This window comes from Delphinus delphis, chromosome 19, assembly GCF_949987515.2.
Source record: "Delphinus delphis chromosome 19, mDelDel1.2, whole genome shotgun sequence".
In the NCBI taxonomy this organism is placed as follows: domain Eukaryota; kingdom Metazoa; phylum Chordata; class Mammalia; order Artiodactyla; family Delphinidae; genus Delphinus; species Delphinus delphis.
In genome coordinates, this window is record NC_082701.1 from 14,835,290 (window position 1) to 14,862,734 (window position 27,445).

The 27,445-nt window shown below is 52.0% G+C and overlaps 1 protein-coding gene across 1 annotated transcript in view; it reads left to right on the forward strand.

Annotated features, from left to right (window-relative positions):
- Positions 1–27,136, forward strand: part of ERN1 (endoplasmic reticulum to nucleus signaling 1) — an 83,028-nt gene extending 55,892 nt beyond the window's left edge. The window contains exons 9-22 of the mRNA XM_059996663.1: positions 1,073–1,151; positions 2,462–2,627; positions 6,634–6,752; positions 9,365–9,556; positions 11,597–11,867; positions 12,614–12,704; positions 12,968–13,157; positions 14,211–14,310; positions 14,543–14,742; positions 18,263–18,410; positions 19,464–19,591; positions 21,200–21,323; positions 21,759–21,826; positions 22,378–27,136. Of these exons, the coding sequence (XP_059852646.1) occupies positions 1,073–1,151; positions 2,462–2,627; positions 6,634–6,752; positions 9,365–9,556; positions 11,597–11,867; positions 12,614–12,704; positions 12,968–13,157; positions 14,211–14,310; positions 14,543–14,742; positions 18,263–18,410; positions 19,464–19,591; positions 21,200–21,323; positions 21,759–21,826; positions 22,378–22,587 (2,086 nt within the window). The 3' untranslated portion in view covers positions 22,588–27,136. The remainder of the gene's footprint in view (positions 1–1,072; positions 1,152–2,461; positions 2,628–6,633; positions 6,753–9,364; positions 9,557–11,596; positions 11,868–12,613; positions 12,705–12,967; positions 13,158–14,210; positions 14,311–14,542; positions 14,743–18,262; positions 18,411–19,463; positions 19,592–21,199; positions 21,324–21,758; positions 21,827–22,377) is intronic.
- The last annotated feature ends 309 nt before the right edge of the window (positions 27,137–27,445 follow it).

Consider the following 27,445-nt stretch of genomic DNA (forward strand, 5'->3'; position numbering starts at 1 on the left):
CACCCCTGGACGCTTCAGATTCTCCAATAGTAAATACATTAAAATTATGGGTGGGCATAGGAGAGAGACTGCCTTGTCTAACTGTAGTACGATCTGGATCTATCTCAGGTGGTGGGAATATGAGAGACGTATTTATTTTTTAACTTTCTGTTATTCTCTGAAATTTTACTGTAAGTCGTATTTGCTTTAAAAATCAAGACCAAAGTGTTAGGGGGTGTCTAAGACTCGGCAGGCTCGTGTTCTCCATCCCCACCTGTGAATAGCCTGTAACTCGGTCACTCAGCCTTGCTGGGCCTCAGCTGCCCATTTTGCCGAGCCGTGGAGGAGATCGGGTGAGTGTGAAATGTTCTCTGAATTTACGACACCGTTCAAATGTCAGGTGGTTTGCAGAGAGAGGTTTAGAGAATTCAGCAGGTGACCCAGCCCAGGCTGGCTACTGATAGTAACCAGCAGGGTCTGGACGTGCAGCCTCGCGTTGTCACGCTGATGACAACCACGGACAAAGCCAGATCCCATCCCCTCCTCGATGCCCCTAACAGGGACCCGCGGGAAGTCTCGCCGGGTTTGGGATTTCCTGTGCATCCCCTGGATAAGAGCAGTTGACTCTCTCAGGGCTTCTGTAAAACCTCTAGAATCTTTACGACCCACAAGACACTGCAGTGGGGATTCTGGTGGCAGCTCAGTTGTCAGAGCACCCTGGTCGGGCTGTCTTGGAGGTTGTGCCATGGTTACAAGCCTCCAGTCTCTCCCGGGTGATCGTCGCTCGTGGTCCTTGCCTCAGGCTGTCGCGGGGGTGAGCTAGCGCAGCCCCGCCATTTGCAGATGAGGAAACCCCGGCTGGCAGGCAGGTGGCCTGTGCACGCTTCGAAGGCATCAGTGACAGCGGGCCCCGCAGTCCCGCTTTCCTGGTTCCCAGGGCAGTACCCTGTCTTGGTACTGAGAGCCTCGGGAGTTAATGTGCTTCCTCCTAGGAGTGGGATTCGGGGCTGTGATTCTTCTCTCCAAAGAGCCCCCTTTTGTGGGGTCCAGAAATTAAATGACAGTGGAATGCATGTATCTGTTTGTCTCCTAGGCCCACCCTGTATGTGGGGAAATACTCTACCAGCCTCTACGCTTCCCCCTCAATGGTACACGAGGGGGTCGCCGTTGTGGTGAGTCCACTGTGCGGGGCGGGGGGGCTCATAAATGCAGCCTCCGAAACACTCCTGTGCCATTTTAGCAACGAACGAATGAATTATATATGAACATCCTGTTAGTTGAGAATGCAGGACACAGATCTTAACATCCTCGGAAACAGTTCCTACGTGTACCACGTCTGTCAGTACCTCATGAGAAGAGATGCACGTGACTAAAGCAGCTTCCTAAGCCTAGGAAGCCCCGGTTGCTCCCCTTGGCTTTCAGGTTCAAGTCTAGACTCCCCAGCTGGGGTTCATGCTCCCCTCAGGCCAGCCCTGCGACACCCGTCCACTGCCACACGGCTGGTGTCTCTGTGGGGCTGCACTGTCCATCCTCTCCCTGAGTTCCAAGAGTTCCCTTGTTCAGGCTGCGCCTCACACCTCAGATGCTCTCCCGTGTTCCTTTTTTCCTCTTCAAATCCTGTCCATCCTTTCGTGACCGGTCCAGCCTCCTGGGACCTCACCAGTTTGCCTCAGGCGCTCAGTCTCTGAGTGTCTGAGGCATCACAGTCCCAGCCGCCGTTTTGGTCCTTATGACGTTTGAACTGTTTGGTTGGCATCTCCTGTCTTCACAGTGAGCCAGTCCTCTGCTCCCGTGTCAGGGCAGCGCCTGCCTGGGTCCAGCGGTGCCCGAGGCAGCACCGGGCTCGTGGCTAGAGGTTTCCCACCCTGGTCACTTGTATCATGTGTAACTCCTTCCCTTATATCTGCTTCTCACAGTAGCCTCTTGGAATTCCACACACACCCTTCCTGTTTCCCAGTTCCCACATTTAAAGAGATGTCCACGTTTAAAAAGACGTCCGAGGGACTTCCCTGGCGGTCCAGTGGTTAGGACTCCGCATTTCCACTGCAAGGGGCACAGGTTCAATCCCTGGTCGGGAAACTAAGATCCTGCGTGCTGCGCGGTGTGGCCAAAATAAATAAATAAAAGACATCGGAATTTTATTTTATTTATGTATTTATTTTTAAAATATTTTATTTATTTGGCTGTGCCAGGTCTTAGTTGCAGCATGCGAGATCTAGTTCCCTGACCAGGGATCGAACCTAAGCCCCCTGCATTGGGAGCTCGGAGTCTTAACCACTGGACCACCAGGGAAGTACCCCGAATTTTCAGTTCAGCGTTGTCACGTCCTGAGGGAGGGGCTGCTCCTGCCCATTCTTGGGGCCTTGGAGTCCTGCTCTGCCTTCCTGACCAGCCCCACAATAGGACCACGTGCTTAGGACAGTTGCAGGCACACTGCTGTCCACGTGGGCACCCCCAGCCTCACTCCAGTCTGTCTTCCCAGCCCCGAGGCAGCACCCTTCCTTTGCTGGAAGGACCCCAGACCGACGGTGTCACCATCGGGGACAAAGGGGAGTGTGTGATCACACCCAGCACGGACCTGAAGTTCGACCCTGGGCTCAAAGGCAAGAGCAAGCTCAACTACCTGCACAACTACTGGCTGCTCATCGGTAAGAGCTGGCTCCTCGTGGCCGTGGTGACGCCGTGCTGCCTCCTGGTGGCCAAGAGCCGACATTGCTAGTTAACAGTCCTCAGCTCTGTGCTCAGTTCATGTCCAAGTTGGTCTTTCAGACCTTGGAATATTTCACCCCCAAGGAAAATAAACAGGCTAGCTGTGTTACCAAGTCAGTTCTCAAAAATCATTTGTCTAATGTTCCAAAACTCCAGTACTAAATAGTGTAAACTTTGTGCAGTGACCTGACACATGTTGGATGTCTGGGGCGTGCCGGGCACTGGCAGTCAGCATTCTAGGATATTTCCTTATTTCTCACAGTGACCCTGTGCAAGGTCAGCACCCTTGGTATATCCATGTAGAGTTAAGAAAACAGGCAGTTTCTGTGGAAGGAGTCACTTGGGAGTTGGTGTGGGCGTGGGCAGGAGGGGCTGGGGAAGGAAAGGGTGGAAGACCCAGGAGGGATTGAGGGTGGTGAAGGGTCGGAGGCTGGACTTGGGTGCAGAAGTCCCAGGTGTGTGGGGTGGTCCCTTTTTTTTTTTAATATTTATTTATTTATTTGGCTGTGCTGGATCTTAGTTTCGGCACGTGGGATCTTAGTTGTGGCATGTGAACTCTTAGTTGCGTTATGCATGTGGGATCTGGTTCCCTGACCAGGGATTGAACCTGTGCCCCCTGCGTTGGGTGTGTGGAGTCTTATCCACTGGTGGTCCCTTTTTCCTTCTCTTCCGTTTCTGCCACCATCAGTGATAAGAAGTTGAGACGACACCGGAAGGCAGCGAGTGTGACCGATGCAGGCAGAGGTGACAGGAGCTATGTGTCTGGCAAGTGTCCCAAGTAATTAGAGCAGGACGGAGTTTTCTTGACCGGACTTGCCTTTCCAGTGCGGCAGCCCCCTCCCCAATTCTGCCGTCTCCCAGCGCCAGAGGTGGGGAGAGGTGGGGATGCAGCCCCGAGGAGGTGCTGGAGCACGCAGGCGCTCATGAGCTTTGTCCTCCCCATTCTCTCCCGGTGCGGTGGTGCTCCGTGGTGCTTGGTGGTTGCTCAGTGCTCGTGTCGACTGGGACCAGGGCAGAGAGAGGTCAGGCCTGGGGGTGCCGGAAAAGGGGTGTGGAGCCGCCTGGGACACTGCAGGGCTAGGAGGTAGCCAGCCGGTGGCATCTGGATGGGGGGGTGTAACTGGGCATCACAGGGAGGAAGGAAACTGGATGTCCTGGAGCCCCGATCGGTTGCTTTGTAGTCGTCCTGGCCTTGTTGTCCTTTGTTCATCCTGACTCCTTACAGCTGTTTTTCTTCTGGTTATTATTTTTACCAAATAATGGGCAGAGGAGGTAACAAAATACTTCTACCCTTTTTTGAACAGAATTAGTTCGGAAAGTGTGGGTGAATGGGCCCAAAGTGGAGGAAAAAAAGAACTGATGGGCAGAGGCCATTAAAATCACAGGGCCACTTAGTTTTATGAAGCAGTTAAGGGATACATTGTCTACCAGTGGTTAAGAAGTGAAAAAATTTTGGAAACTAAGGAAATGTGTGAGACCAAAAAAATCCAGAAAAAGTCTTCATGGCTCAGTTGCAAAATGATATCCTTTTATTTTATTTATTTATTTTGGCCGCACCCTGCGGCATGCAGGATCTTTCGTTCCCCAACCAGGAACTGAACCTGTGCCCCCTGCAGTGGAAGCGCAGAGTCTTAACCGCTGGTTCGCCAGGGAAGTCCCGAAATGATATCCTTTTAAAATGGAAAGGTTTTCCAAGTAAGAAAACTGAGAAACCCAACAAGGTATAAAGAAGTAATTAGGGATGTGCCCCACAGTTCGGAAAGTCCTTTTGAGAAAGTTCAAAGCTGGTCTTTTCTAAATAAGGTAGTGGGACTGAGTGATAATTTTGTGTAGACTGAGGGCCACGGGTAAAAGGATATGCTCGTTTATGTCCAAATATGTCCTCTGATTTGGTGATTGTGGACGACATTAAGGATATCCTCACATTCACCTTAATCTTGAAAATAAGACGAGTTCTCCAGGCTTGAGTGGTGTGGTCTGTGGGTTACCCCAGAGCAGTGGCCCTAACCTGGGGTGCTCTCGGCTTCACCTGGGACCTACGTCAGATAGACACGCATGACCCCTGGACCTCCTGATCCAGGAGGTTCAGGGCAGGGCCTGTGCTTTCAGCTCTGGAGCCTGGACATTATTGGATGGTGACAGATACATCACTAAGACCAGGTTCTGTTTGTACAGAAGTGTTTCAGGAGCTCATGATTACATTCATAGCACAGCCGGTTCAGGGTGTGCTCCAAGGTATTGCTAAAGGCCCCACTACAGGGGAGGCCTGCTTACAAAGACTACAGGACGAAGAGGGGATTCGGGCTAACCCCTTCTGGCGCCCTGCCGAGGGGTGGGACTTGGAGCTCTTAGAGCAGCGGGCGCTGCAGTGCAAGGTGGTGTGTGGAGGGGACCCCTCATTGCTCTTAGCGAGACGGACTCCTGTTAGTGAGCCTCAGAGGTACCTGGAGAGCCTCCTGGTCAGATCCCTGGGCCCCACCAGCAAGTGCGAATCAGAGGTCTGAAGCGGGCAAGCAGTTCAGGATATCCCGCCGTCTCAGCATTCCTTGGAAGACAAGGGGAACTTGGTGGTGGCTCAAAACAAGTTTAGGCTTCCGTTAGCGAACAGTGTTATGGTACAGATAGAGAACTGACCCAAAGAGAGAGAGTTCAAGGGGCTTTCTCCAGATGAGTAATGTATGTAGCTCGGACTAGTTCTTGTTTGTTTTTGTCTTGGAAATACATACCATACAATCTTTGATAGGTTTGGGAGAACAGAGGACAGAATATAGGGTGAGACTGGAATTAAGGTGAGATCTGATTGCTGTGAGAGAACAGAGAAGAAAGCAGTCAGGGTGCTGAGAGCCCAGCTTGAGAGAGTGACTGGCTCTTCTGGGCGGTGTGTGGAGTCGTTTAACTTCAGAACTAAAGAGATCGGCCATATCAAATATCGTTGCTTTTATTTTATTTAGCTCCCTCGCACACAGTAGATGCTCAATAAACGTGTAATGAATGACTGCTAGGCAGCCTTGAAATAGTTGTGTGGGGAACAGTGAAGGAACAAACAGGGACCCGGGATCCCCAATCCATCCAGCAAACGTGCTGTCTTCTGAATAATTCACCACTTCCCAGGAGGGAAGCTCGTGTTTAGGTAGTGGGAATAGAACTCCGCCTGTGCGATTTAAACACCAAGATGGGGACTTGGTACCCTTAGTGGAGTGATGTGACAGGGGTCAGCGTTGAAGGGAGAACTCCTTGAGCTTTTCTTTTTTTTTTTGGACAATATCTTTTTTGATAAATTAATTTTATTTATTTATTTATTTTTGGCTGCGTTGGGTCTTTGTTGCTGCATGCAGGCTTTCTCTAGTTGCAGCGAGTGCGGGCTACTCTTTGTTGCGGTGCACGGGTTTCTCACTGCGGTGGCTTCTCTTGTGGAGCACGGGCTCTAGGCACATGGACTTCAGTAGTTGTGGCATGTGGACTCAGTAGTTGTGGCACACAGGCTTAGTTTCCCCGCGGCGTGTGGGATCTTCCCGGACCAGGGCTTGAACCCGTGTCCCCTGCATTGGCAGGCGGATTCTTAACCACTGTGTCACCAGGGAAGCCCCTCCCTGAGCTTTTGATGAAGCTTCATAGTGCCTCACAGTGTACGGCCTTGATTAGGGGTTATCCACATGAGCTTTGCTCTGAACGTGCCCTGGACATCCGGATCCCTCTCGTGACAAGGACACTTCTCTGCTCCTTGTTGTGAGATTCAGAATACTGCACTACGCCATTGAGGAATAAAAGTTCTGTCTTGATGGAATTTCTCTTGTCACTGCCTCCCGCTTTCTCTCACTTTACAAATGTGAGCGTCTGCATCGTGGGCCCCTCACGGGGGAGTGACGGTTGCTTAAGCTTAGTGGGTCAAGCGCAACCACTGTGTGGAGAAACTGTTCTCATGAGAGGTTGTGCTTCCTCTCACAGGACACCACGAGACCCCACTGTCTGCATCTACCAAGATGCTGGAGCGATTCCCCAACAATCTGCCCAAACACCGGGAAAATGTGATTCCTGCTGACTCAGAGAAAAAGAGCTTTGAGGAGGTGAGTGGGGAAGTGGACAGTCAATTGGTGGCCCCTCGTGTCAGGTGCTGGGGGATAAGGCATTTGTCCTGCCTTTATAAATTTATTTATTTATTTATTTTTGGCTGCGTTGGGTCTTAGTTGCTGCGCGCGGGCTTTCTCTAGTTGCGGCGAGTAGGGGCTACTCTTCGTTGCGGTGTGCGGGCTTCTCATTGCGGTGGCTTCTCTTGTTGTGGAGCACGGGCTGTAGGCACGCAGGCTTCAGTAGTTGTGGCTCGCGGGCTCTAGAGCGCAGGCTCAGTAGTTGTGGCGCACAGGCTTCGTTGCTCCGTGGCATGTGGGATCTTCCCGGACCAGGGCTCGAACCTGTGTCCCCTGCATTGGCAAGCGGATTCTTAACCACTGACCACCAGGGAAGCCCTGTCCTGCCTTTAGAGCCTGCAGTCCACTCAGGAGGGGAGAGTGGTACACGGGAATCCACAGCAAACAAAGTGCTGAGGACTGACAGGGAGGAAGGGGGCTTCCGGGAGGCTGTGGGAGAGGCAGTGGGCGCTGGAGGGGAGCGTGCAGAGGTAAAGGCCTGGAGGGGGGCTAACCCTGCATGTCCAGCTCTGGGGCTGAGGAGACAGCCTGACTGCATCCAAGGATATCCAGTGGGGAACGGGGGGCAGGGAATGGGATCACACGGCTACAGAGGAACCGTATTCCAAGCCGGGCAGCAAGCGAAGAGCCGACAAAGAGAGCAGGTGGGGAGACTGAGGTTTTCTGAAGCCAGGCATGGCCTGTTGAAAGTGGCCTGCTTGGCAGGGACCCAGGGCACCCACAGAATGGGTATGGAGTAGCGGGGAGGCCCTGGCCCAGGCCGCCCTCCTGAGCCCTGGGAGACAGCCTGCTGTCAGGGTCTCAGCTGGAGGCAGACGGCCAGCCAGGCTAGCATGATTCGAGGGGAGTTTTCGTTCACACTGTGGGCAGTTCTGGGATTCTCTGAGCGTACTTGGGCCTGAAGCATGTGGGGAGGGAGTGGATCGGGCCCCAGACCAGGAGCCTGGAGCTTCAGATGAGACGCTTGGCAGCCCCACAGAACTCCAGCTCTGTCTCATCTGCTGGTGTCCTTGCCGGAAACTGGGGGCAGGGAGCCCATCGCTTTGCCCAGGTGGGCAGCCTTCTGGGGCATGGAGCAGTGGGGAGGCTGGAGGGTGGCTGTGGGAGCCGGGCTGGGGGTCCGACCATTCGGGCTTGGCGGCTCCTGCAGCCCTGCTGTGCGGTCCCGGCCGGAGAAGGGGCCGTGGGCAGGGTCAGAGGAGCAGGGGAGCGGCTGGCTGATGTGAGGGCTGTGATGGCGTCAGATTCGCATTAGAGATTTAGATTTTATCCAGAGAGAAAGGAGAAGAAAATCACATGGATGTTTAAGATTCCAGGGTGCGCTGAGTTGTCCCTCATCTCTGGAGGGAGCCAGGTTGGAGATAGCACTGGCGCCCTAAAATCTTGATCTGATTTTGATCTGATTAAAGCCAAGCGTATTTGTTATTGAACACTTAGAAAATAATAAAAGTTTAAAGAAGAAAATTAAACAATACCCGTAACCGAACACTCAGAGATGGCTGTAGTTGAGATTTTCCTGTTTCATCGTTTAATTTTGAACAGAGTCCTTTAAAAGTCCATGAACATACTCTGAGGTGCATTTATCTGGTAATAAGACTAACTTTTTAAAACAAACACACGTGAGCAAATATAACTAAATGAGTGTTGTCTCTGGTCACGTGTTCAGCAAACATTGCTCAGCTGCCACCAGCCACAGGCCCCTGCGCCCTGCGGGAGGGGCTGCAGGAGAGGGAGGCAGGGCACTGCGTTAGTCTGGGCGGTGAACATTGTGAACGTGTGGGATGCCAAGGAGGCTGCGTGTGCATTTCACCAGCAAGTGATAATGGCACACCTGGAACAGCAGATGTTTGAGAACAAATCAGTGCATTTTTCTCGAAGTCCTAGAGATTCTGAGGTGCTTCGGCAGAAGCTCCACTTTATCTGAGTTAATTCGGGGCTCTAACAGAGGGTTCTGATGCTTTTTAAAAACTTTGAAAAATAGTGGACTGTTTGAATACGTGATTTTGTGTTTGGAGTTGCACTGAAAGTTTACAAGCAACATAAGAAAGCTGCTTTATTACTTTATAGCTGTGTGTGTGTGCGCGCGCGCGCGTGTGTGTGTGTGTGTGTGTGCGGTTTTCCTTTTTAATGTGAAATGCTGTTACCAAATTGACTACCAACCTTCCGCCAGACTTGTTACCTATGATTTCAGAGTTCCCCCAAACGTCAGATCTACCATGAAAGGATGTTTTTGCCTTTAATAAGGATTTTCAAAAGAATGTAGTATCTGAAGGCACTTTCAAAAGTATTTCTCTAAAAACCGTTTTTGAGTAATGATGCTATCACTGCAAGAGGGCATAGCCTCCCAAGGCAGTTGCTTTGAAAAAGGCAGCAATTATCTGGTTTGTGGTCTTGGGGTGGGCTTTAAACAATCCAGCATGTTCCACAGCGTAGTCGTTCCTCGTACATAGTCATTGCCTCTCTTCGTTGTTTGGCTCATTTATATCTGACTAGAAATTGTGCAGTGATGTCGCCACTCTCTCCCATGCAAGGTTATCGACCTGGTTGACCAGACTTCAGAAAACGCACCTACCACAGTTTCTTCAGATGTGGAAGAGAAGTTCGCTCATGCCCCGCCCAGGCCCGAGGCCCCCGTGGACTCCATGCTCAAGGACATGGCCACCATCATCCTGAGCACCTTCCTGCTCATTGGCTGGGTGGCCTTCATCATCACCTACCCCCTGGTAAAGCTCCACGCCTTCCCTTTCCCCTCCCACGTGTTTCTGAACCTTTGCCCATCACCCGATGTTAGTGAGGTCCAGACAAAGGTGGCAAAGAAACAAATACATTTCTTTTCCCACTTAAAAGTCAATATTGGCTTATCTTCAAACACATTGTAATTAAAGAGACACTCACTTCTCAGGAAAGGACAATTTTGTACCTACATCTTATAGTTTGACTGTAAAAACTGATTTGGAAACCTTGCTTGCAAATCATTTTAAAAACTGTATTTTCTTTTTTTAAGACTACACATAATACATGAAAATCTGTTATTAAGCTTTCCTCCCTTAAAAACTGTCTGTTTAGGGACTTCCCTGGCGGTCCAGTGGTTAAGACTTCGCCTTCCAGTGCAGGGGGTGAGGGTTTGATCCATGGTCAGGGAGCTAAGATCCCACATGCCTCACAGCCAAAAAACCAAAACATAAAACAAAAGCAATATAGTAACAAATTCAATAAAGACTTTAAAAATGGTCCACATTAAAAATTTTTAAAATCTTAAAAAAAAAAAAAAACCTGCCTGTTAGAGATATCAGATAGAGTGAGAAAGGCGGCACGGTTATTCCTTCGACTTTCTAGTTGGAAATAAGTGGCTAAAATTACATAGTTGAGTAGGTTGTGGGTTGGATAAAATATTCTGGAGGAATATTCTTTCTTTCTTTCTTTTTTTTTTTTTTTTGCCTCACCACACAGCTAAAGCTAACAGTATCTTAGTTCCCCGACCAGGGATTGAACCTGGGTCCTCGGCAGTGAGAGCACAGAGTCCTAGCCACCGCACCGCCAGGGAATTCCCTGGAGAAATATTCTTTCATCAAGATGCTTGGAGCATTGAAACCTTACCACCTCAGAACACAAGTGCTCCAAAAGCTCACATCCCCGTGGAGGAATGAGGATGACAGGCCCTTCGTGGTACTCAAAATGTGTCCACCTGCATTGTTTTTTTTTTCAGCCTCACCCAGTTCTTATTCTTATCTATCCCCTACCCACAAATAAAGAAACTTGACTCTGGGAAGTTAAATAACTTTCCCGAGGTAACTCAGCTAGTAGATGGAATTTCCAGGATTACAACCCAAGTTGAAAGAAAGAGAGCGAGATCTCTAGAAAACTCCCAGGCGGGTGTGGTGTTGGCTACACACCCATCCCTGCAGCCACCTTCCCACGCATGGGGTAGTAATTAATAATCACAGGTCGCTGCCACTTCAAAGTATGATGGAATGAATTGTACAGACTAAATGAGAAGAGTGTGGGGTGTGGGGAAGGCAGCATGATGAAATGGGAGTGGGACCTTGGCCAGGCTCCCTGTGTTTCAGCCCCGCTCTGCCACATCCTGGCTGTGCAGCTGTGGGCAGATGGCCAGGTGGCCCCGAGCCCCAGTGGCGTCCCCGCCTCTGCACTGCTGGTGATCTGTGCGCCAACCTCTGTCATGTGCACGGCCATGGTAGACAGCAAGCCTGGGTCTTCCCTGTGTCCACCACACTCTCAGCCACCTGGTACCCATTCTTCCTGTTTGGTTTCACTCTTGCAACAATTCCCAGACTTTTGTGGATTTTTTTTTTTTTTTTTTTTGGCTGCACCGTGGGGCATGCAGGGTCTTAGCTCCCCGACCAGGGGTTGAACCCGCACCCTCGGCAGTGAAAGTGTGGAGTCCTAACCACTTGACCGCCAGGGAAGTCCCCCAGACTTTCATAAAAGTCCCAGAATTGTAGAGTTGACTGGAACCCCCCTCCATCTGGCCCAGCCCTCCACCTCCAGTGGAATCCTCCTCTGCTGCCCCTGAAGGGCCCCTCCAGTTGGGGGATGGGCTGTACTGGGAAGTCTAACTGGCAGGAAGAGCTCCGATCGCTGACCACGTTCTGCCCCCCGCGGCCTTCTCACTGGTCTCGTCCTGCCCCGTGGGGTCACCTCAAGTGTCCCCTCTTCCTCCGCCGCAGGAGCCTGCCCCGTCCCGCCCGCTTGCGCGCTGGGCGCTGGGCTGCACTGGCCGGGTTGTGGGTTTCTCTTCCCAGAGCCGACGTCAGCAGCGGCAGCTCCAGCACCAGCAGTTTCAGAAGGAACTGGAGAAGATCCAGCTCCTGCAACAGCAGCAACTGCCCTTCCACCCACCTGGAGATGTCGCAGCTCAGGACACCGACCTCCTGGACTCGTGCGGACAGTACTCGGAGAGCTCGGCCACCAGCAGCCCCAGCACGTCCCCCAGAGCCTCCAACCACTCGCTCCACTCCAGCGGCTCCACCTCCAGGGCTGCCACCAGCCCCTTCCCGGAGCAGGATGATGAGGGTAAAGCGAGTTGCCATTTTGGTGCCGCCTTCTCTTTCGCTGGAGCACGACCTGAGGACTGTAAAGCCCCATGCCCTTCCTGGGGGTCTCCACGGGATTATGAAGTGCTGTTCCCAAGGGTTCACCGAGGTCTCCCCCCCTCCCCCCCCACTCCGGGGGCGGGGCTTCTGCCCCATCCCGAGGCCTCTGCCCCGCAGAGGGAGCCACTGTGGCCCTCCCTCCATCTTGCTGCACAGAGGGCTGAGAGTCGCTGCTGACCAGAGGTGCACTGGCCCTCTGGTTCGAGAGCGCCCCTGAGGCCGGCCGGTGGTCACGTGCAAAGGTTCAGCTGTTGGTCTGCTTTCGTGCGGGAGCGGGGCTCAGGCCGGCGGTCAGGGCCGATCGTCTGAGGGGATTGGTGTGGAACCAGTGCAGGAGACCTCAGAGTCCTGAGTCTCAGGCTGGACACTCTGCTACTGGTCTCTCCATCTCACGCGTCCCCCGGCACTACCTGCATGTTTCCGGTGCAGACCTTTGGGTGGATCTGTAGAGAAGCCCTGTCTTCAGGCTTCTGACCTCACAGTAGTGAAAGTAAAAGCTGGAACAGAGGGCAGGGGCAGGCGAGGAGGTGGCCCTGGGCGTGACTGGGGAGGGGGCCCAGCAGCTCCTGCTCTCCAGGACCCCTCAGTCTGAGCTCAGGAAGCTTGTAGCCACTCTAGCCTCAAGGTGGTTAGGTTATGTTTGTCCTTTTTTCTGTTCTGTCCCAGATGAGGAAACCAGCATGGTGATAGTTGGGAAAATCTCATTCTGTCCGAAGGACGTCCTGGGCCACGGAGCCGAGGGCACAATTGTGTACCGGTGAGTGGCCTGGAGAGCCCTGAGCCTTCACCACCTCACGTGCAAGCTCCCATCGGCTCCAGGGGCACAGTGGGGTTATCGCAGTGACCAGATGGAAGAGTTCCCCACAGGGGGAAGTGATGGCCGCGGGGCCGCTGGGCGGTTGGTCAGGGCCCCCCAGGCTGTGAGGCCTTCGAGGCAGACGCTGCATCAGGTGGAAGGAGTCCCTCAGGCCCAGGGTTCTCCTGGCGTTTCCACAGCCAACCCCGCTCCTCGTCCTGCAGTGGCATGTTTGACAACCGCGACGTGGCCGTCAAGAGGATCCTCCCCGAGTGTTTTAGTTTCGCAGACCGTGAGGTCCAGCTGCTGCGAGAGTCGGATGAGCACCCAAACGTGATCCGTTACTTCTGCACCGAGAGGGACCGGCAGTTCCAGTACATCGCCATCGAGCTGTGCGCGGCCACCCTGCAGGAGGTGGGTGGCCCCAGGTCACCGACGGCTCTGCCAGCGCCACCGTCGGCTCCCTTCTCCTGGCAGCTCGGGTGCAGTTTTAGGGACTGCCAGTTTCCTTATTTTTTAAATTTCTTTTTAGTAACTTTATTGAGGTTACAATACAACGTATTCGTTTTCAGTGTACGGTTTGATGCATGCTGACAAGGGTATGTACCCATTTTAACCACCAACAGTGGAAATGTAGAGCACTTCCCTCTCCCCAGATTTCGTTGTGTGGTCCCCTCGGCTGCCCGGGGCAGTCTGTGGTTGCAGTTGGTACCTCTCTCCCTCTTGGCCTCCAGGAAACCTGGTCGATCCTTCCTCCCATCGCCGGTCAGGGCTGGTGTGGGCTAGGGGGATGCTAGTTGATGACTTGAGTCATTAAGATAATCCATTGAACCCCTTTTGCGCAGTTTCCAGGCTGTGCAACTGTGATATTTCAGTATCATTTGGCTTCATTGCAGGCTTACCTGTAGGAGGCAGTGAACTTGGGTTCCTTCCCCTCTCGTCACCTCATTATAAACTAGTAAGCTGGAGCTTTGTTTGTTTGCTTGTTTAAGTCAGTCTTTCAGGGGAAAAGAAAGTCTGCTGGAAAATACGGATTTGAACGGAGAATATTGTCAGTAAAACTTCCCATTTGTTTGTTAAAATATGATCAAAGAAAACGAGCTGACCCGATACCAAATGTTTATTAAAGCAAAAACCTTCAGGCCGAATTTTTCTAAATAAAATTGAATCACTTAAAAAAAGAGAGAGAGGGCTTCCCTGCTGGTGCAGTGTTGAGAGTCCGCCTGCCGATGCAGGGGACACGGGTTCGTGCCCCGGTCCGGGAGGATCCCACATGCCGCGCAGCGGCTGGGCCCGTGGGCCTTCGCCGCTGGGCCTGCGCGTCCGGAGCCTGTGCTCCGCAACGGGAGAGGCCACAACAGTGAGAGGCCCGCGTACCGCAAAAAAAAAAAAAAGAGAGAGAAGGTATGCTGAGGAGCGAAGTCCTGAGGGCCCTGTGCCGTGACCCAGCCTTCGTGTCTCTTGCAGTACGTGGAGCAGAAAGACTTTGCCCACCTCGGCCTGGAGCCCATCACCTTGTTGCAGCAGACCACCTCGGGCCTGGCCCACCTGCACTCCCTCAACATCGGTGAGAAGCCTCCCCTTATCAGGCGGGGGGACAACTTGCTCAGGTGGTCCTTGCCTCTGTCGAAGCTCTTTGCTGCCTCACGGGGTCCCTGTTGTTGAAGAAAGAGAGGACTTAACACATTTGAGAGCCAGAACCTTTACAGGCAGCAGCGGGTCTGTTGAGAATCTGAGGAGGGCCCATCCCCATCGCAGAAGGAGTCCAAGCACGGAACTAACCTGGAGTTTTGTGTTAGTTCACAGAGACCTGAAGCCACACAACATCCTCCTCTCCATGCCCAGCGCACACGGCAGGATCAAGGCCATGATCTCCGACTTCGGCCTCTGTAAGAAGCTGGCAGTGGGCAGACACAGCTTCAGCCGCCGCTCAGGGGTACCCGGCACAGAAGGCTGGATCGCCCCGGAGATGCTGAGCGAAGACTGCAAGGAGAACCCCGTGAGTGTAGGCGTGGCTCTGTGAAAACTGCGGAAGCAGCCTCTTGTTCCCGGGGGATTCAGAGCCTCCAGGCCCAGGGGGGCGGGCTGGAGCGCTCACTGCCAGAGAGGGACGTTTCTGTAGCTGAGAGCTTCTCCCCCAGCAGCACTCTGCCGGCACTCTAACACTGTCTCCTGTCCAGAGGAATGAAAGGGGTGAATGTAGGCAGTTGTCTGTTTTTTTCCCCCGTACTCTTCCAATCCTTTCCCCCCCTATTTTGGGCAACTGGAAAATCAGGACTTGCGTAAGGTGAGCAAGCTTCCAGTTTTCATTCTGTTTTTAATTTGTTTTTGTTTTTCCAGCTTTCTATTTTGAGAATTTTTAGACATACAGAAAATTGAGAGCAGTGAATACCTCTGTACCTCTACCTAGATTCAACATTCGTCCGTATTTTTCACTCTCTGTCTGTTCCTGCAACCATTCGAATATGAGTGGCAGGACTCCCAGCCCTTTACCTTAAACACCTCAGCACACGCCTCCCAAGGACAGGTACCTTCTACCTCCTGACCACCTACCCATGCTTACACCTCAGCCATTAATACTGTTTCCATTGATACCTAGTGTTCAATGCATATTCAAGTTTCCCCAGTTGTTCACCAAATGTCTCTTGTAGAGCTGGTTTCTGTAAAGCAGGACCCAATTAGGTGTGTTTGTTACATGGCGCTTGATTCGGTCTCCTTTCATCAACACAGTTCTCCCAGCTTTCTTGTCCCACGACGGTGGCTCTTTGCAGAGTCGGGGCACTTCTCTGTAGAATGCCTCGCTTGGGATTCGCTCACTCATTTCCTCTTGGTGGTATTTAACTTGCCTGTTCCTTGTATTCCTGTGAACTAGACATAGGTCTAAGGGCTTGACTAGATTCAAGTTAAGTGTTTTTGGTAAGAACAGTCCCAGTCGGGTTGTACCATTACTGCATCCCTAATGGTGATGCTGAGTTGAAGCAGCTGGTGCAGGCGGTGACACTGGCATCTCCCCTTTGTTAGGACTGTGTGGGGCGATGCTCTGGCAGAGTGTGAATATCCCATCACCAGCAGTCACCCACCTGATGGTTCAGCGTCCATTGGCAATCCTTGCCTGAATCACTGCATTCGTAGAAAGTCTACATTTATTAGCTGACATTTTTCTGTAAAGAAGAACTTTATTTATATTCCTTTTCTCTCTCTCTCTCTGTGGACTCACGGATTTAAAAAAAATAGCAGTATAATCCATTGTAGTCCTTACTCATTTTTGTTTGTTTTTGGTTTTGTTCCTATTCCTTTTGGTACTCAGATTGTTCCAGTTTGGCCAACAGGAGCCCCTTCACGCTGGCTTCTGCATCCTTTTGCTGAGAGCCCAGTCGTGTTTGAGCACCTTGCTTTCTAGCCCAGTAAGACATTGGAGGATTATGTGGCGTTCCCTGATCAGACCTGGATGGGATCAGCCATCCTAAAATAGATTAGATTCAGTGGAGCCTCTTATCCTACTCACGGGGGACCGCAGCTGGTCAGTTAATCAAAAAGGTCAGTTACGATGAAAAATCATAAGGAAATACATACACACCTTAAACATTTTATTTTGACTTAAAGTAAGTCATGTGACTCTTTAAGGAGTCTTTGATGTAAGACAAGATCTTTTTTTTGACTTGGGTCCAACTGAATGGAGTTGTTCGTTTCCTCTCTTGTATGCAGCCCACTCACATGCCTTCTGTGACTTCTAGATCGAGACTCAGACATTTCAGACACCTCCTAAGTGATTTGAAAGCAGAATCCTAGCTTTCAGCTATTTATGTCCTGTCGCTTACAGTTGAGTCTCCCACATCTAATTCCACAGCAGTTTTTGTAGCAACTCCCTCGCATTGAGTCTTTCCAAAGATTCAGCTTACCTCAGACTTGGCGGCCCGTGTATTCTATCAGCTTATGGAGTATTTAAACTACAAGGACAAGTGGCAGAAATGAGTTTGGGAAAGAACATAACTGAGCCTAGAGATGAGCCCATAGGGTTGGGGGCAGAGGGGCCCAGCATGTGGAACGCAAGCCCCCAGGGGGCAGCATGAGTGGTAAGGATGCTGGGGAGTCAGGCAGCCTGGGCTGCAGGAAACGGAAAACGGAGAGCATTAACGACACAGTCAGTAGGTGAGAAGTGGCCACCAGGTGAGCGCTTCAGTGGTGGTGGACTTGTTCCTCCTGTCCTGAATCTGTCACCCACCTAAGGAACATTCTGATGAAGTAGAACAAAGATGACTGGGCTCGGGAATAAGACCTGCATCTTGTTCTGGTTTGTCGCTATCCAGCAGTGACCCTGGGCTTGTCATTGAGCCTTTCTGTCCGTGTCTTCATCTGGGGATGGTGACATTTGCTCTGCTCACCTCACAGGGCTCTTGTGAAGGGTGTGTTTTCTCCAGTGAGGAAGGCGACGAGCTCCTGGCTTTCTCTCGCTAGAGCCTCACGTTGTCTGATGGAGAATCCGAGTGGCGGGGCCTGACGTGAGGGACCCACGCCGTGCTCGGGAGCGATCCCAGTGTAACACCCCATGTAGACATGCTAGGCGTCATACACACACATTTCATCTGTAGGCATGGAATGGTTTCACGGGATAAGTGAGACGTGGTATTAGATAACATCAAAGTGAGCTCACTGGAAATTTGTTAACTAATCTTCTTCTGGGACTGTTTTTGGTTTTTTTTTGTCTATTTTATTTATTTTTTTAACATCTTTATTGGGGTATAATTGCTTTACAATGGTGTGTTAGTGTCTGCTTTATAACAAAGTGAATCAGTTATACATATACATGTGTTCTCTGGGACTGTTTTTGAACCAAAAACTTTTTTTTTTTTTTTTTTGGCCACGCCACGTGGCTTGTGGGATCTTAGTTCCCTGACCAGGGATCAAACCCGTGCCCTCGGCAGTGAAAGTGCAAAGTCCTAACCACTGGACCACCAAGGCATTCCCACCAAAAACTGGTTTTATTTCGTTTATTAACCCAGTGTTAAGACCTGTCATATGTGGGCACCTTGGAAGTCCCTGGGGGGACAACAGGGAAGCAAACGCACAGAAATTCCTGCCCACGAGGAGTTGCATGCTGGTTGGGTGAAGAATAACTAGCAGCAAGGAGAGAGCGTCCTGTGGGCCGAGCACTGGTTTGAGCCACCGTTTTCACACTTAACGTGTGCATCTAATCTTCACAACAGCCCCATGGGGTCATCCTCGTTTCGTGGTCATGGACGCTGAGGCGCAGAGTGACCAGGGGGCTTCCGAGGGCCAGTGGCAGAGCCAGCAGGCATCGCAGGCATTGGGTCCAGAGCCCAGTTCTCCACTGGGACCTCCAGCACTCGGGTGGGACCTGCAGGGCACCCAGCACTGCTCTGGGCCATCAGAACTTTCAGCCGGCTCTCCTAAGGCACCTTCTAGGTGGAAGAATCAGCAGCAACAACCCCCTCCTCTGCTGCTGAGTTAGAATGAGAATTCTCCCCTGAAGCCCTCTGATGCCCCGAGTTTCTTTTCAGACCTACACGGTGGACATCTTCTCTGCGGGCTGCGTCTTTTACTACGTGATATCTGAGGGCAGCCACCCTTTTGGCAAGTCCCTGCAGCGGCAGGCCAACATCCTCCTGGGCGCCTGCAGCCTGGACTGCCTGCACCCTGAGAAGCACGGTGAGCGGGCAGCAGGGCTCGGGGGCCTCGGGAGTGGCCCCTGCGGGCGGGGGTGGGGCCGGCTCTGACTCCCCAGAGGCCCTTCTTTCCAGCTGCTCGCCCTGTGGTCCTCAGTGAACTGACGACTGGGTCCAGAGCTGGTGGAGGGCTGGGTAGGGTGTCCTCGAAGCGCCGCCTTCTAAAGCCAAGCAGTTCCCGGGTTCCTTCAGGTCACACGATGACCTGTGTGACCTGGGTAAGGCCCCCTTGGGGGACCTCTGTTTTCCAGCTTGTGACTCGTGAGGGTTAAATAATCTGAGGTCCCTTCCTGCCCTGACGTTTGGGGAGACGGAAAGGCCATGCTGCATACACTGGGCTCTCGTGTGTGGGCCAGTGGTCAGCGCGTGCGGCCTGGGCTGAGGACAGACGGGCTGGGTCCTCGCTCTCCAGGCACGCAGCTGACAAGTCTTTCTGCCTGACTTCAGGGTTTCCCGCATTATAATTGGCCCGTGACACCCCACTGTTGCCTTTTGAAAAACTTTAAACCATCTTACTGTTTTGCCCATGGATTAATTTTCCTTATTCCCTGGAGACAAAACAGATTAGCATAAAGGCTAGAATCCCATTATACAGTGATGAATGACTGCTCCTAATACCTTTGTATCTATTATTCTGATCATCTATCTAGACATGTATGCATATTTTTATAAAAATGGGGTTAAATAGTGCATAGTATTTTGCAGCACGCCCGTTTTTAAACTTCATCTTGACTCTCTCTGCGTCCGTCCGCATTCAGCCAGCACGTCATCCTGGTGGCCCACAGTCCAGCGTGTGGAGGCACAATGGTGTCACCCGAGCCTCTGATATCGAGTATTTCCAATCACTCTTTTTCACTAACCGCGCAGTGAGGACTCTCCTTGGCTGAAGTCTTGTGCAAGCTCTTATGTTATTGGATTGAGTTCCTGTCCGTAGAACCTTGAGTCACAGGGCATGCAGACTGTCAGGGTTGTGGGTATTTGCTTGTGGCTTTAGACTGGTAGTAACGAGTCGCATGTTTATTTTCCTCCTTTGTAGAAGACGTTATTGCCCGGGAGTTAATAGAGAAGATGATTGCAATGGATCCTCAGAAGCGCCCGTCAGCGAAGCATGTGCTCAAACACCCGTTCTTCTGGAGCCTAGAAAAGCAGCTCCAGTTCTTCCAGGTGGAGACATTTGTTTTCTTTATCAAAAATTTTCATGTAACCTTTCCAGTTTTTTTTCCAGAAACTACAGCAAAGGACAAAGAATAAAACAAATGACCCCGTAATTCCATAACCGAGAGATAACCACAGTTGACATTTTAATATATTTTCTCCATACGGGCAGACCGGGTTTGGCTCCAGACCACCCTGATAAAGCAGATGTCGCAATAACGGGAGCCACATGAACGTTTCGGTTTCCCGGTGCATATAAGAGTCCATGTTTACACTATACTGTACTCTAAGTGTGCGATAACATTACGTCTGAGGGCAGGTGTCTTCCAGGGACCCTCACACTAGCCAGGTCACTTTGTTGTGTGTGTGTTTTTTTTTAAATATTATTAACATTTTTTGATTAATGTCCTTTTTATTTATTTATTTATTTGGCTGCACCAGGTCTTAGTTTGGCACGCGGGTTCCCTAGTCTTAGCATGTGGGTTCTTTAGTTGCGGCATGTGAACTCTTAGTTCCGGCATGCATGTGGGATCTAGTTCCCTGACCAGGGATCGAACCCGGGCCTCCTGCATTGGGAGCACAGAGTCTTAGCCACTGGACCACCAGGGAAGTCCCTATCCAGGTCACTTTGATGATCACAAGACATAGAGCAGGAATGAAGCTCACACAAAGGGACCTTCACCCCACCAGGATTAGGATGTAAACTCTCAGTATCTCCAAGTCACGTGCCTTGCGAACACCCCCAGCTTCCGTCCGCGTCACTAGCTGTACCGACGTTGCGGCTCAGCACCATGTGCCCCCCGTGTACCCGAGTTGACCATCAATCCCCCCCACCAAGGCTTTCTTCCCGCAACTGCAAGTTAGACGGCCAGCCAGTCTGACTTCATCTTCATCAAAGAAAGAAAAGCCAGGGCTTCCCTGGTGGCGCAGTGGTTGAGAGTCCGCCTGCCGATGCGGGGGATGCGGGTTCGTGCCCTGGTCCGGGAAGATCCCACGTGCTGCAGAGTGGCTGGGCCCGTGAGCCCCATGAGGCTGCTTGGTGGACCTGTCTCACTGGCCGGGGCTCAGAGAGGCCCGTGCTCAGGTGCATACCTCGGACCCCGAGCAGGATTTAGATCCAGGGCCGGGGCCTCCAGAGCCCACACTCTTGTCACCAGCTTTTCTCCTCTGAAAGAAGTCTTGGCTTCATCTGTCTTTCCTAATTGTTTGAATGAGGAGTGACAACCCTGCATCAGTCATGGCTCTGAGCATGTCCTGTTCCAGTGGGTACACAAAAGTCACAGGATGCGAATCAAAATGGACCATTTTTTTTTTTTTTTGGTTCATCGATGAATACGGTTTGCACACGTGGCCCTGTGTGGCATGTATGTGTGAAACACGGGCGAGGCACTGCAGGTCTGAGGTGGAGATGGTCCGTGTGGGCCTCTCCTCAGCGAGTGGCAGACGGGCTGCTCCCAGGGAAGAGGTGATGGACAGGGGAGAAGGCAGGACGCTTGCTGCCCGGCTCTGGGCTCAGGCTCAGGCAGGGGTGGCCATCCCGGCACTCAGAGTGTCCGTCCTCTGGCTCTCAGAGCCTCTGCACACTGACTGTTACCTGTTGCCCTGTCTCCCTCCCAGGACGTGAGTGACCGGATAGAGAAGGAGTCCCTAGACGGCCCGATAGTGAAGCAGCTGGAGCGCGGCGGGCGGGCTGTGGTGAAGATGGACTGGAGGGAGAACATCACTGTCCCCCTCCAGACAGGTGACCTCGCGGTGCCCCCTGGGTCAGTGTTGGTGGCAGCGGTGCAAAAGCAGCAGCTGTTTCTGAGAAGCAGACGTGGAAACGGCAACTCCAGGCCGTTTGGGGCTCCGAATATCGCTTCTGGGATTGAGGCTTCCTGTGGTTTGGATACAGGTCACACCATTGCTCTGACGTGTGTCCCAGTTGTCTGAGTGACAGGTCAGTGACAGGTGTCTTGCCCTCGGCGGTCATTTTTGATCGCAGGTGAGAAAGGGAGGTGGAATTCAGACTAACACTGCCGCCCTGGGGTTCAGTCTGGGGAAGTGCGCCTGTCAGTGACAAGAATGGAGTTAGGTCATGATTTGGTCCGATTGCTTGATCCCCAGGAGCCCCAGGAATTGTTTTCTTTCGAAATCTGTTTTGTCTGTTACATTGCCTTCCTTGTTTTTTTCGTAGATCTGCGTAAATTCAGAACCTATAAAGGCGGCTCTGTCCGAGATCTCCTCCGGGCCATGAGAAATAAGGTGAGGGCTATGAGCACACGGCGGTCCGGGCGGGGCTGCAGCGCAGCACCCCCTGCTCATATCCCTTCTCTGGGGGTCCTCCAGCCCCTCTGGATGAGGACCTCACAGAGGCTGGGAGGCCTCAGCTGCACAGGAAACACTAGAGGCTGCTTCTTCCCCTGAATGAACTTTCCCTCCAGGGATGTTGAGGCGGGGATACAGGTCACAGTGCAGCCTCTGCTAGAAGCGGGCTCCCGGGTGCTACATCCTTTGCTGACTTGTTCGGTGCCTGGATGTGCACAGATAAACTCCTTCTGACGGGGTGGGGGTGGGGGGGCCTTCCCGCCCGGGACTGGCCCCGCCCTCCCCGCGCAGGCCTCGCCCCGCCCTCCCCGCGCAGGCCTCGCTCGGCTCCGAGGCCTCCCGGGAAGGAGGGGAAGCGGCGCCCGGTGCTGGTGGGTGGTTCCTTTACGCGGCCTAACGGTCGGTGTTTCTTGAGCGAGGGTCTTGCCGGGTCCCGCGGGCTCCTCTCTGCTGACCGTGGGTCTGTGTCGCCCCCCTCCCGTCTACAGAAGCACCACTACCGGGAGCTGCCCGAGGAGGTGCGGGAGACGCTAGGCCCCCTTCCCGACGGCTTCGTGCGCTACTTCACGTCGCGCTTCCCCCACCTCCTCTCCCACACCTACCGTGCCATGGAGCTGTGCCGCCGCGAGAGGCCCTTCCAGCCCTACTACCACGAGCCCCCGGAGCCCCGGCCCCCAGTGACTCCAGACGCCCTCTGAGCCAGGCGGCCTCCGTGCCGGCGGCCCCGCTGGGACCAAGGGCCTGGTCTCTACAAGCCACAGCCTGGCGTCTCCTGCCGAGCAGGGAGACCAGGCTGCAAAGCCAAGTGCCTCGAGCTGCCTGCTCTGCAGCCAGCAGGGGAGGATGCTGACCCCGGGAAGTGGGAGGCGTGACCGCGCCCCCCCTCCCGACCCACGAGGGAGCTGGGAAGACATTGGCCGTGAAAGCTTGACCATCGGGGGACGGCTGCGAAGGAGGGCCATTCCCAGAGGCAGAGGGGAGCACCCTCTGCCTTCTCCTGGATAAACTCGCTTCAGACTTCCGTTTCTTTTAAAACTCCCTGTGAGATGCCACTGTGTGGGCCCTTAAGGAAGAGAGCTGAGGGAGCCCTCAGTGGTGCCTACGTGCTGGGACCGGGAGCGTCTCTCTCTTGGACCAGCCGGGCCGAGGTGCACTAAGTGCAGCCTCCGCTAGAAGCAGGGCTCCGGAGGAGAGGGTGCCCAGGAGGAGGAGGACCTTCAGAGGGCGTCATCCCCAGGGATCGGAGATGCCTCACTGATCACAGACGCGCCCACAGGTTCCCAGGTCACTGTAACCAGTGTTTCCTCGGGGGTGGCGAGAGCCTTGAGGGTGGGGACGCGGTGTGGGGAGAGGCCAGCCTGGAACTCTGGAAGGTGAGTCTGTGTCTGCGGGTCTCTCAGAAACAAAGAGGATGCTGCGTTCTGAGACAGCTGTGGCCCAGGGCACCGGTGGCCTGAATGGTGGCCTTTGGTGGAGTCGTGCCCTGGGGTGCTTGGGGATGTTGAGGAGCATTTGGGGGCAGGAGGTGATAAGTCCCCTGGCTATGAAGGAAAGCAGCTCCGATCCCGATCCCGGCAGGGACAGGCCTTTGGGACCAGAGGGGAGCAGGCCAAACAGGACACTCGTGGCCCCCCGGGGAGAGCCCTGGCCAGCAGGTGGGCGATGAGGCTGCTCTGTCCCTGGAGCTGGCAGGATGGGCCAGGGGTTAGAGGGCCAAGGCCAGGGTCACCACACACTTTCGGGCAGGCTTTTCTGTTTCTCTTGGCAGATTTTAATAACTTTATAATTTGATCATACTGTAGAATGCTACATTAGCGTGAGCTGAACTTAACTTGAAGCTTGTGAGGAAGTAATGTAAGACATAGAATACATCTTCTATTTTGTAAGGTACCCAAAGTCCCATCCCCTCCAGAAAGAGTGTTCGTATGTTGAACATTCTCTAATGCTGAAGAGTAAAACGTTATAGCAACACTATATACATGTATGAAAGTAATATTCTCTAAATTATGTCAATACCATGGGGTTTTTTCCCCCTAAAATTAATATAATTTTTAACTTTAGTTTTAGTCAAAAACTCCTCTGTCTTTTCTCTACCGAGAGCCTTAGAGGTTAAATGCAGTCAGGGTACCACGTAAGGAAGCGTTTTGCGTGTGCTTTCTCCAGCCAGGGGAATGGATCGTTGCAGTTCGGTCCTAGTGAACCCAGAGACTCCTCTCAGGAGGAAGAATGTTACTGTCTGGTTTTACTAACTAACAGAGAAATCGCTGTTTCTTCTCCTTGTAAGACGTTTTCTGGTGGTGGATTTGAATGAGGGCCACTCATCAAAAGCGCTCATTCTGCCTTCAGAGAATTCAGTTCCCTTCCTTTCCTAATGCCTAATGTCACTTTTTTTTCTTTTCTCCTTTTAATGTTATCCTACATCTTTAAACCTCATCAGTTACCTCATTTAGACCTGGGAGCCCCGGCATCCTTGGTCAGCATCGTGGTGTCTTGTACCACGCTGTCCGTTTTTCAGGAACACAGCCGGACGGTTTTCTTCTCCCCGCTCTGATGCTCCTGAGCCAGCGCCCTCCCGCGCTGTTCTGTGGCGGCTCTGCAGGTCGCTTTGCCGCCGGGCCTGACCGGTGAGACAGTACGAAGTGGAGAAGGTGCCGTGAGCGATTTAAAGGACCGTCAGCTTCCTGTGCTGGGGGCAGTGGGGGGCGGGGCTGTTGGCGAGGCAGCTGCCTTGCCTCGTGGTCGCTGCTGAATGTTCTCTCTGGGGAGTAGCCAGGTCATTCTCAGCAGCCCAGGGTTTATGTCATCTCTCTGTTTTGGCCCAGCTTGCCTCCAGGACAGCTTTTTTTAAAATTCCTTTTCTGCTTGCAATACTAGTTTTTAACTACCCAACTTTCTCAAACTCATTTATTCAATGTATTTTATTTGAGCACTTACTGTATGAGCTGGGCAGGATATCGCATGCTAGGGACACAGGTGAACAAAATAGGCAAAACCTTGGCTTTCATATGAGCCAGTGATAGACGGCAGTGAGTAAATATCAGTGCTGCAAAGAAGATGCGGGCGTGGGGAAGGGCGTGCGTTTGGGGTTTTCACCCATCAGATCCGGGGTCAGATTGCCTTCTGTCCATCTTCTCTCCGTCACCTTTGGGAACCCAGTCACCCGTCAGTCCTCCAGGCCACTTGAAAAGGTCTCTTGTGGGCACCATCTGGTTTATCCCATCCTGGTCTCTAGAATTCTGGTTTCCTGTTGTGCTCGGCGCAGCGGGAAGGTGTCTTCCTTTCTCGAAAAGAGGGTTCTGCACCTGCCGCGTGTCCTGTCACTGCTGAGCTGTTTGATCTTTAGTACGATTCTTTGAAGGCTGTTTGACTTTTTACAAGTACACCATCTTCATCTTTAAGACAGAATTTATTCGCATCTGTTAGGGATCCCAAGGACACCATAATCTATTTAAATCTTGTGTTGACCCTTGTATCGAATCTGTCTTTGGCACACCTGCCAGAATTCTCATGTTGCTTATTGAGTCCTTTTAACTTTAATTTTTAGAGAGCTCCACCTGTCACTGGGCACCAGAGTGTCTGCACTCTTGGGAATCATTGGTGTTACATGATAAGTCACTAAACCACCTGGTGGCTGATGTATAAAATCCCAGATGCAAAGGTCCCCTCCCATCTCCCCCTCACTCAGTGCAAGAGTCATCATAGGCTCTTCCCAGGGAGACGTTATTCTGACCCATTACACGTATTTCAGTGGAAGAGCCACAGGTTAATGGGTCCAGCAAAGTGCTTCCTTTCCACCAACTGGAGAAGAAGGGTCCTTATCAGAGCTCGCCCTGATGCTCTGGGGGAGGTTTTGTGTGAACGCGATTCATTTATCACCGCAGTGAAAGAGATGAACTGGTGGTTGATCTGACCTCGAAGGTGTGGGGGGCCTTTGGGTTGCAGGGCTTTGTCCTCTTGGCCACTTTCTTCTCTGAAGGTAGACTGTGGCCAGGCTTGGATTTCCCGGGACTGTTCTCATTGTGCATCTCTGGTCATCGGATCCTCAGCCTTGAAGTCCTCCAGGAAGGTGGGCTGGTTCCGTTTTCACAGCCTTCTGTGCTGGAAGACAGAGCACAGCACACCTGTAAGGAGCCTCTTTAAATTCTCTTTAGCTTTCTCTCTGCTCATTTAGCTTCTGAAATCCCTCTTCCTCGTATTTTCCAGTGTTTCTTTTCCTTGGCCACCCTTCACCATCCCAGAGTAGTTCTTTCAGTTAACTGTGCTCTGGCGCATTGGCCTTGCCTGGAAGAAAGTTGCCAGGTGTCCTGTACAGATGAGCCAGAATTCCGCCTTCCAGTGTTGGACCCGTTATCCTTTAAACCAAAGTGTCTACTCGTCCTTGTACTTGGTTTTCTTTATGAAACAGTGATTTCCACGTGTAACAGGTCCTGATTTTTTTATCGGCACTTAAATCCTCTCTGTATTCATTGGAAAACCACAAAGACAGCATCTGCGATGAGCCTCCCCCCAGAGCAGCCTTAACCAACACTTCCAGCCAAAGTCCCCACCCCACCCACCTCACCCCGTGCTCTTGAGTTTCTGGCGGGTACAGTATTCCTTTTCAGTGTCCCAGAAGCTGTGACGGGGGAGTCCCCGCTTACCTAGAAAGCATTACCGGTCAACTCTGCAGCATTCTCAGATGCAAACCTTAGGTAGCGTTCTTTTTGCAGTGACCTATTTATTTAACCTATTTATATTTATTTAATTTTTACTCTGAAGTGTATCCAGTGACAATTGCACTTGCTTAAAGCACATCAGATTTGCTTTGGACAACACCCCTGACCATTTAAAAACTGGAAACGGAAAAGTTATACTGTATCCTTCCACAGGATGGACGCCTTATAGTAGTTTTGTCATTAAAGGATAAATAATTTGGTTGGGGTAAAAATGTTAATTTTTAAGTGATTTTTTTTTTTTTTTAAATTCTGTGCCATTGTGTCTTCTCTGTGGACAGTTAATTGTTGGATGGGTCTGTGTTAATTGTGTGATACAATCCTCTGTGGAACCTGAAATCCTCTTTTTAGCTTTGTATTTTATAAACTGCCAGGTTGTACAGTTTTTATGTGTATTTTTAAAGCTTGATGGCGTGAGGGTATCTAAGTTAAACGGCCTATTTTTGTACCTCCTGTACAGTTTTATAATTCTGCTGATTGATAATGGCACCTTACGCTGAACCGACCACAAATAAACGTAGTTTTAGATTTGGAAGCCAGCTCCATCTTCTTAGAGGCTTGACCACCACTGTCAGACCAGGGGTCGTTCTTGGCTGTCTTCCTGGGTGGGAGTCTGGCTAGTGGAGCCGGAGCAGTGGGCTTAGCGGGTGGGAGGATGGACGGGAGAGGTGTGTGTGTTTACTTGCTGGTGTTCATGGCAGGGTCCGGGGGCTGGAGAGTCCTCCTTAGTTTCTGTGGGCAAAGCTTCCTTGAACCACTGCAGGAAGTCCCCCAAAGTATTGATTTGGGCTGAATTCCAGGAAGGTGGCCATGTTGGGACAGACATGCCTCCTGATGAGGCAGG